The sequence below is a fragment of the Rhamphochromis longiceps genome, linkage group LG3 (assembly GCF_057381845.1).
Source record: "Rhamphochromis longiceps isolate RC_006_pf linkage group LG3, R_longiceps_female_GT1.1, whole genome shotgun sequence".
Classification (NCBI taxonomy): Eukaryota; Metazoa; Chordata; class Actinopteri; order Cichliformes; family Cichlidae; genus Rhamphochromis; species Rhamphochromis longiceps.
Genome location: NC_140559.1, coordinates 19141403 through 19152074, shown reverse-complemented (window position 1 = coordinate 19152074; position 10672 = coordinate 19141403). Strand labels below are relative to the sequence as shown.

Sequence of the window (10672 nt, the reverse complement as noted above, 5' to 3'; positions counted from 1 at the left end):
ACCCATCGTCAAGGCCTAAAATCACACCATATCATCCACAGTGGAGTTAAAGCACACAGCTGTGAGTTGTGTGGTAAGACTTTTGCTCAAAATAGCGACTTACAGAGGCATCTAGTTACCCACTCTGGAATTAAGGCCTACAGCTGCGACTTTTGTGGAAAAAGGTTCAGTGAAAAAAAGTACCGAAATATTCACCTACGGATTCACACTGGAAATGATGTTTGCTGCTGTGATCAGTGTGGGAAACCATTTACAACAGATGCACAGTTACAACAACACATGTTTAGCCACACTGAGGAGAGACCTTACAAATGTGACCTGTGTGAGAAGACTTTTAAAGCTCCACATCACCTGAAAAAACACCAACAGATCCACACCAGAAATTAACTCTACAAGTGCAGTTACTGTGAGATATGTATTTATTTTTATCTTGTAATTGTAACCCGAGTGTTTGGAACAAGTCTGATCAGTAAACTTATGGAATTATACTGAATTAACTGTTTGGAAAAATGAAGAGGCATTTTCACCCAGTAACCTGAGTGTTATAATGTAAACAGTGAAATGTAATTGGATATTGGCAGAGTTGACTTATACTGTCTTTGCATAGAAGCAGAGTGATAAAGATGGATCCAGTTCTCAGCCCTGTCGTCACTGTGGTGGTGGGAAAGAGTTTCTCTGTGGCCTTTGTGGAAAAACCTCCAATCATCAACGGGACTTTAAACCACATCAACGTAGACACACTGGAGACAAAATGAACTACTGCAAAGAATGTGGGAGAGGCTTCCACACACCAAGTACATTAAAAATGCATGAACTCTTCCACAGCGGGGTCAAAAAGTACATCTGTGACCGGTGAGGGTTATCCTTCACCACTGCACGTGAGCTTAAAGAAAAAGCAATAAGTGAATCCACAAAGAAGAGACACCATACAACTGCAGACACTGTGACAAAAGCTTCTCACAATCAGGTCATCTTAACAAACATGAATGTACACACATGGAAGTGAACTTCAGCTGTGACCCCAAGCTGTACATTAACTGTTTCACTGTTACCAATGTGCATTCACTTCATTATCTGCTCTGTGCAAACATCAGCCTGATCATGCAGGACTGAAATCACTGGATCACAATGAATCTGAAGAGAGAGAAAGATCCTCTTCTGGTTTCAGGGTTGGACTTAAAAACCTTGATCAGGCTCTACAGAGTTTAGATGGAATCTCCTGTAAAGAGTGTCAGCTGATGTCACTCTTGGATCTGATGAGGTAGCTCTGATTTCTGGACCTGCAGTGAATAATCCTGAATGTTACATTTAGGAAGCTGCATGTATAGATAAGAATAAGAAGAACTTTATTTATCCCGAGGGAAATTCTTTTGTCATGTACATGCTCAAAGCAGCAGGAGAGACAGAGGAACAGATGAATAAGATATAAGATATACAATATATACAATAAGAATAGTAGTGCACAGTAATATACCGTAGGATAGTGCAAGACATAGTATCAGATAACTAACGAAGTAATATATATAACTATATCCTGGTGAATAAATAACTTAACTATCAGTGCAGGCGATTTTAGAAAGTGACAAAGTATTGTGCAATAGAATAAAGGGAGTAGCAGCGTATGATGGGGGGATGAAACAAATATTCAATAAGGTACTGTTGGGTAATATTACACGGTCTGAAAGGGAACAGAATAACATTGGTAATCGTCTCAGGAAAATTATCTACAGAGTGAGGAAGAGTTATACAGTCTTATTGCCACCGGCACAAAGGATTTACTGTGGCGATCTCTGCATTTCGGGGCAATGAGTCTTTTGCTGTGTTTGCTCTGATGGTCCATCATGGGGGCGTGCATGGGGTGGGAGGGGTTGTCCATGATAGAAACAAGCTTTTTTAGCATTCTCCTTTCAGACACCACCTCCAGGTTCTCAAGTCTGACACCCAGGACAGAACTAGCCTTTCTAATCAGTTTGTTCAGCCTTTTGGCATCAGCTGTCTTCACCCCACTTCCCCAGCACACAGCTGCAAAGAACACGACGCTCTCCAACACCGAGTGATAGAACATGGTCAGCATATTCCTACCAACATTGAAGGATCTAAGTCGCCTCAGTAGGAAAAGCAGACTCTGCCCTTTTTTGAAGATAGCATTGGTGTTCTTGGTCCAGTCCAGTTTACAGTCCAAGTGTACCCCCAGTACCAGTAGTCCTCAACTATCTCCACATCAGCCCCACTGATGGTGACAGGGTTAGGAGGAGGAGCCTGCTTCCTAAAATCCATAATCAGTGCCTTTGTCTTTGTGATGTTAAGTTGTAGGTGGTTTAGCTCACACCACTCGACAAAGCTGTCGACCACACTCCTGTACTCCTCCTCGTGTCCATCCCAGAGCCCACAGTGGTAGAGTCATCTGAGAATTTCTGCAGATGACATGACTGAGACTTGTACCTGAAGTCAGATGTGTAGAGAGTGAAGAGGAAGGGGGATAGGACTGTCCCCTGCGGCGCCCCCGTGCTGCTCAAGATGTTATCTTAGCGGGAGCTCTTCAGTCGGACATGCTGTGGTCGACTTGTTAAATAGTCCGTAATCCAACCAACCACTGGGGCATCCACCTGCATTTCTGTGAGCTTATTCCCCAGCAGTGATGGTCTGATTGTGTTAAAAGCACTGGAGAATTCAAAGAACATGACCCTCACAGTGCTCCCAACAATGTCCAGGTGAGAATAAGCCTGGTCCAGCAGGTAGATGATGGCATCCTCCAAGCCATACGAGGTTGATAAGCAAACTGCAGGGGGTCCGGCCAAGGCTCCACCAGCAGACGCAGATGTTTCAGGATGAGTCTCTCCAGCGTCTTCATGACATGTGAGGTCAGAGCCACTGGCCTGTAGTCACCGAGGGTGGACGGGTTGATCTTTTTAGGGACAGGAACCAGGCAGGATGTCTTACAGAGTGATGGGACTATGTGCATTTCCAGACTCATGTTGAAGATCCGTTGTAGAACTCCAGACAGCTGGGAAGCACAGCACCTGAGGGCCCTGGGACTGACACCATCAGGGCCAGCAGCTTTGCTGGAGTGGAGTCTGCCCAATTCTCTTTTGATGTCATCTGCTGAGAGGGACAGGGTGAGACAGTCTGAGGGGGCAGGAGAGGGGGGAGGCGAAAGGACAAGATGGGAATAGCTGGGTGTGGAGACAGGAGACGCAGGGCAGTCAAACCTATTGAAGTGCAGATTAAGGTTGTTAGCACTTTTGACGTCCCCATCCATCCCAACACCTCTCTTTTGTCTCAGGTCCGTGATAGTCCGCATTCCATTCCACACCTCCCTGGTGTTGTTTTCCTGCAGTTTGTTTTACAGCCTCCGTCTGTAGGACTCTTTACCCTCTGCAATCTTGGCTTTCAGCTCCTTCTGCACCAGTTTCAGCTGATCTCTGTCACCATTTCTGAAAGCTCTTTTTTTCTTGTTTAAGGTTGCTTTGATGTTTTTGGTAACCCAGGGTTTATTGTTGGGGAAGCACAGAATGGTTTTTTTGGGGACCACAGTGTCCACACAGAAGTTGATATAATCTGTTACACAGCCTGTCAGATTGTCAATATTGTCCTGATTGGAATCACAAAGAACATCCCAGTCAGTTGACTCAAAGCATCCCTGCAGAGTCTCTTCCGACTCACATGGACAAGGGAGTCGAAAGAGACTTGTGACATTACCAATAAGTTTGATGTGTCACCTGGCCCTCTTCCTATTGAAAAAACAAAAGTTGTATCCAAGATGGCCAACTTCTAAATGGCCACCATGGTCACCACCCATCTTGAGGAGTTTGCCCCCTCACATATACTAATGTGCCACAAACAGGACTTTAATATCACCAACCATTCCCATGTTATTATGGTGTATCCATATAAATGGCCCACCCTGTATATCAAGTTTATGCTTTGTCCTTTGAGGGGTTTTAATTCTCTAAAATGTTATCCCTGTTACATTTTAATCTTTGTTTCCATAGGACACAGTAGTGTTTCGTAGTTGTACTTGTTACTGTATTATTAAAGTTATAGGAATGTCTTCTTCTTTCTTTTTTTATACAAAACTAATATTGTATCAAAATTACAGATATGGATATGGATATCAATTTCTTTTTTTTTTAACTTTCTTAGTCTTTCCAAATTTTTTCTTCATTCATTTAACCTCGGTTAAATTTAAATCCTTCATTCATATTTAAGTTGTTGCTGTGATAATCCCTTCTCTTAAATCCTTTTCTCCCAAAACTGCAAATAATTTCACAGCAGTCTCTCTCAAAACTTCCAAAATGAACTAAATCTGTCAACCTGCTTTGAAACAACCCCTGCTATGACTTTATGTTCAGAAACAAGAGACGTAAGCTAAACTGGTTTTGGCCTGTACTTCCATGTAATACCAGTTTGTACCAGAAGATGGAGGTGTGAGTCAGTGTAACCTTTCTTTAATTAGGCAAAGAACACATTCTTATTCACAGTGGCAGCACAGAAATGTTGAAACAAAACAGCAGCACAATCTGGACCATTTTAAAGATCACAGGTGACTACTTTTAGTTCATTCAAATTCTATTAAACCTCTATTTTTGGCTCCTCCTTTAACTTTTGAGTATTTACTGTGTCCTTGAAGTCCACATCTTGTTTTGCAGCTGTTTTCTTGTTGATTTGAAGTTTGTATTATGAAATCCTGATAATGTTAAAGCGTTAGTTATATTTGATGAACTCTGTGTAAAGTTTATCTTATTAAACAGTTTGTTGTGAAAAATGAAGAAATGGTCTCACAACAAGTAGTGTGACCCATGATTTCAGATTCAAAGTAATTTAACTGTTTTCAGTTAAATTAACTATCAGTGCTTTACATGTGGAGGTTTATCACAGGAGGAGACTGGGCTTTTGATTTTTTTTTTTTTTTTTTGATTTTTCTCAAAAACATGCTGTGGGCATGAAGTTTTCAGACAGTGTGTTTAAGAGTTATTGTGGTTAACATCTCACACATTCCAATAAATCAGATGTTCCTGCATTGCAACAGTGGTTTGCAGATGTATTCTCCCTCCTCCCTGTCTGCAGGACTCTCATGGAGCACCACTTTGAAACGCGGCCTGGCGTGAAAGTATGTTTATGGCCCTACATGTTGCCTGAGCACAAGAGGTAAATTGTGCAAAAGTAATTGGCTGAAATGGAGAAAATGCTGTTGCCTTAGGAGGAAATGAGGATTTGTTCCTCAGTGTTTGGTCTCCTATGCCTATCTATTTGCCAGCTGATTGGTCCCAGCTGTTGAGAGGGGCTGGTTGTCCTTAAGGTGCTTCCAGGTAATTAAGAAGTGAGCGCATGGTTTTATACAGTACTGTGATGATCAATGTTCCCTGTAATTTTTCATGTGTTGAGCGAACGCACAAACTCCCTGAGGAATCCCTTGGACCACTGTGAGCAACAGCAGACATGTTCACACCAGTTTCGAATCCATCCAAGTTACATGGTTTATTAAAATAATCATATTACAGCATTTACAATTATGTTAGACTACTTTTAATTATCTGCTTTAGCCCACTTACAATGAAAATGAAAAAATAATCTTATTCATGACTTGTGTAATATGTTAATGCTATTGGAAGTAAAAATAACTTTAACTCCAATTTTAAAAGGACAGCTTTTTTTTTTTTTTTTTTTTTTTTAATAAAGCTCTGACCTGTATAATAACTCTGTGGTCTGGGAGAGAGTCCTGTAACTCTGTCTGCAAAATACAGTATGCAAAGACCAATGCTGGGCAATTAATTATATAGTTATATAAAGTTACTGAGTTTTGCAAAGAACAATGTTTTTGCAGCTGTTTACCTAAAAATGCAGCCAATACATTTTTTTAAACAAACTATTTAGAGAACAATCAGGTGTTCTGCATCAAATCTGATGCCACACAAATTATTTGTGCCACTCCAAAAGAAATCATTTCTGTCCACTATGAGATAAAGGAGGACATCAAAAGCCTGATACCTGGAGCACTGACAACAGGGGATGTATTACTCCTGTAACATTCAGCAGTTGCCTCGTTGTTCTGACACACACAACAAAACTATTGACTACACTACACACTAACTACACAAGATTTGCGCTAAATGTCGCAAATCTCTCACATCTCAAAACACAGCCCTCACTCCTAAAACTTCCTCCCGTTTCCTTTTTTTTTTTTTAATTTATGTTTTATTAGTTTTCTTATTTATACAACATGTACAACAAATTCAAACTATTCGCCGTGGGGGGGAAAGCAAAGAAAAGCAAATCAACATCAAAAGAGACAAACAGACCAAACCAAACAAAACACAAAAACAAATAAACCAAGAAATACAATGACATTATACAAAATCGGGCCTCCCATTTTGTACATATTTCAACCATTTCAACCAATATTCTTCAAATGAGTCCGCCTGCCACTTTAGCCTAAAGGTTATTTTTCCAAAAATAGTATATATCACATCAATCCATTCATCTATAGTAGGAGTATCCTCTTTAAGACAAAGGCGAGTTATGGCCTTTTTGGAAGCTACCGACAGCACACTGAACAAATATTTATCCGGTTTGCATAGATCAAGAGTCTTTAGGTTGCCTAGGTACAATAATGCAAAACGAAATTGTATTTTCTTTTGGAAGATTGTTCCCATGACCTTGTGTATTTCCTTCAAAAATGGAACCACACGGGGACATTCCCAAAAAATGTGGAAATGATTTGCTGTTGCATGTCCACAACTCCTCCAGCATGTTGTATTCTGAGGATAATTGGATTTTTGAGCTGGGGTAATAAAATAACTAATTACATTCTTCCAAATGAATTCCCTCCACGAGGGGGAGCTTGTTACTGACCACTGCTGCCTACAGATCCCATCCCATTCCTCTCCTGTTAGGGATAGATTGCTCTCTGTTTCCCATCTTACTTTAACATATCTTGTATCATGACCTCGTAGATTGATCAGTGAACAATATAATTTGGAAATAATTCTTTGATAGGGTCCATCTCTATATGCATTCTCGAATATATATACAGGGAGTGCAGAATTATTAGGCAAATTAGTATTTTGTCCACATCATCCTCTTCATGCATGTTGTCTTACTCCAAGCTGTATAGGCTCGAAAGCCTACTACCAATTAAGCATATTAGGTGATGTGCATCTCTGTAATGAGAAGGGGTGTGGTCTAATGACATCAACACCCTATATCAGGTGTGCATAATTATTAGGCAACTTCCTTTCAGTTGGCAAAATGGTTCAAAAGAAGGACTTGACATGCTCAGAAAAGTCAAAAATAGTGAGATATCTTGCAGAGGGATGCAGCAGTCTCAAAATTGCAAAGCTTCTGAAGCGTGATCATCAAACAATCAAGCGTTTCATTCAAAATAGTCAACAGGGTCGCAAGAAGCGTGTAGAAAAACCAAGGCGCAAAATAACTGCCCATGAACTGAGAAAAGTCAAGTGTGCAGCTGCCAAGATGCCACTTGCCACCAGTTTGGCCATATTTCAGAGCTGCAACATCACTGGAGTGCCCAAAAGCACAAGGTGTGCAATACTCAGAGACATGGCCAAGGTAAGAAAGGCTGAAAGACGACCACCACTGAACAAGACACACAAGCTGAAACGTCAAGACTGGGCCAAGAAATATCTCAAGACTGATTTTTCTAAGGTTTTATGGACTGATGAAATGAGAGTGAGTCTTGATGGGCCAGATGGATGGGCCCGTGGCTGGATTGGTAAAGGGCAGAGAGCTCCAGTCCGACTCAGACGCCAGCAAGGTGGAGGTGGAGTACTGGTTTGGGCTGGTATCATCAAAGATGAGCTTGTGGGGCCTTTTCGGGTTGAGGATGGAGTCAAGCTCAACTCCCAGTCCTACTGCCAGTTTCTGGAAGACACCTTCTTCAAGCAGTGGTACAGGAAGAAGTCTGCATCCTTCAAGAAAAACATGATTTTCATGCAGGACAATGCTCCATCACACGCGTCCAAGTACTCCACAGCGTGGCTGGCAAGAAAGGGTATAAAAGAAGAAAAACTAATGACATGGCCACCTTGTTCACCTGATCTGAACCCCATTGAGAACCTGTGGTCCATCATCAAATGTGAGATTTACAAGGAGGGAAAACAGTACACCTCTCTGAACAGTGTCTGGGAGGCTGTGGTTGCTGCTGCACGCAATGTTGATGGTGAACAGATCAAAACACTGACAGAATCCATGGATGGCAGGCTTTTGAGTGTCCTTGCAAAGAAAGGTGGCTATATTGGTCGCTGATTTGTTTTTGTTTTGTTTTTGAATGTCAGAAATGTATATTTGTGAATGTGGAGATGTTATATTGGTTTCACTGGTAAAAATAAATAATTGAAATGAGTATATATTTGTTTTTTGTTAAGTTGCCTAATAATTGTGCACAGTAATAGTCACCTGCACACACAGATACCCCCCTAAAATAGCTAAAACTAAAAACAAACTAAAAACTACTTCCAAAAACATTCAGCTTTGATATTAATGAGTTTTTTGGGTTCATAGAGAACATGGTTGTTGTTCAATAATAACATTATTCCTCAAAAATACAACTTACCTAATAATTCTGCACTCCCTGTATATAATATCTTCATTCCCAGTCGATAACTGAGGATTTTTTAGCTTTTTATTCAGGAAAATACTCCGTTGCAAGTATCTAAAAAAATCTTGATTTTGCAACCCAAACTTTTTCTTAAGGTCCTGGAAACTCATCACTTTTCCATTTTTCAACAAGTTACTGTATGTGGTGAGACCTTTATTTGCCCATGTTTTGAATGTCGAGTCGATCTTACTAGGCAAAAATTCTGGGTCATATGCAAACCATTTAAGGAATCCAGCCCTCTGGATTAATTGATACTTTTTAAGTACTCTTTCCCATATCTTTATTGAACTTACTATCTAAGGGTTGCCCGGGTATCCCAGGAGTTGTAACTCTGAAGGATCTCCTATCAGTGCCCTGACAGGGAAATTACCTCCCAAGGACAATTCCACTTCCTTCCATCTTGAACAGTATCCAGGTTTACACCAGCCCACCAGATTTCTTATTTGTGTTGCCCTGTAGTAGTCCTGTAGGCAAGGGAGGCCTAATCCTCCTTTATCCTTGGGAAGCTGAAGTGTTTTGAACTTAACTCTTGGCTTTTTACCCGCCCATATAAATCTTGAGAGGATCCTATCCCATTCTACAAAGTAGATGGTAATGACAATTTGCATAATTAAGATTAAGGAACTGACCTCCCAGCCCATTGTTCCTTCAGTGGGCTCGTTTCAGTCATTATGCAGTGTACTGTTTATAAGATTGGGGAAACCTGCAGTCAGCTGAGACTGAAAAAGTCACTTGGATGAGTGACAAAACGTTTCTCCCACAAAACGCTACGTCCAGATGAATGACAGAATGAACTTTTGGAGATTTACTTTCCTGGATGATTGAGAATGCATCAAGACGTTTTAACCCACTTTGGCAACGAATGCCTAAAACTTGTATGCCAGTATGAGCAAACAGCACATAAGATGGCGGACTACAGGAACCACCTGAGATTCAGCCTCAGATGCCAACAAAACAGGATTACTCTTAAAAGTCTGCAAATGAGCTCTTCAGTTAAAGGCTTACGAGCAACAGAAGTCCTCCAGAAGGCACAACATCAGTTACCCTTTAAGACTTACCACAGAACCAAGTCCGCCAGATCTTATATTACATCTTTACATGCTGTAGTGCCAATTTTGGGAGCATTCCAAGTTGCTATACATCAATACAACCATTATAGCCCACATTTTAGTAATATATATGCATTAAGTGCATAGTAATTTCAGAAATTTCAAAAAAGAAATTTAAGAGGTTTATCCCTCAAAACTGTAAATACAAAAAAGTTGCATAAAATAGTTTCCCACCACAGGAAATTTATTTTGAGTGTCTTCATAGTTTTATTTTTGAAATACACCAATTTTTATATACTGCAGGAAAAACGAAAATAAATATTATAATGCAAATTTGCAAAATGTGCAATATAATGTGAACTAAAATAAGCCTTTTCCAGCATTGCAATTTGAGTTCTAACCATCCCATAAACTATTCAGAAAGTCATAAAGTCAAACATAACTTTTAAAAACATCAGATTAGGTTGATGAGGCCCTGAAGGTAAAAAACTACAGTTTCAAAATGACGCCACTTCTGGTTTCGGGCAGGTAATGGTGGGCATGTGATAGTTTGCGCTGATGATCTATTCCAACGTAGGAAGTGTTACGAACAGCTGATCGGATCGGCAAAGCGTGTTTCTGGAATATTTTGTTTTTGTTGCTGCAAGTGGTTTTATGCAATTTTTTTGCAAAGCTATATGTGGAAGGAAACTGTGACCTTGGACAAGCTGATGGCATAAGATGTAAGTACAACTCCTCCAGTTTCATATGCAAACAAAATGATTGCGCTAGCTTACGTGGTTGCAGTTCTACCGGGATTTAAAAATAGTTACGCAAAACTGAGCAGGCCCGCTCCGACCGGCATTAAAGGGTTAATGAACGAGTGAGGCAAAAATTTTTTACTATCGACGTGCTAAAATCTCAAGAGGAGCGGATCCGACGGAGACTGACAATGCTTTAAGATGAGAATACTCTTAAAAAGGTGTTTGACTTTACTGAGAACTTGTTGTACATCGGAAACTACCGT

At 40.5% G+C, this 10672-nt stretch overlaps 1 protein-coding gene across 4 annotated transcripts in view; it reads left to right on the top strand.

Moving 5' to 3' along the window:
• The window catches only part of LOC146673291 (uncharacterized), a 14349-nt gene extending 11895 nt beyond the window's left edge, over positions 1-2454 (top strand). For 2 of the 4 annotated variants that reach the window (XM_085401783.1, XM_085401782.1), the window contains exon 3: positions 1-2454. This exon is cut by the window's left edge and continues 858 nt beyond it. In XM_085401783.1, coding sequence (XP_085257909.1) covers positions 1-387 — 387 coding nt within the window. In that variant the 3' untranslated portion in view covers positions 388-2454. The other 2 variants (XM_085401785.1, XM_085401784.1) reach the window with 2 other exon arrangements.
• Positions 2455-10672: the final 8218 nt, after the last annotated feature.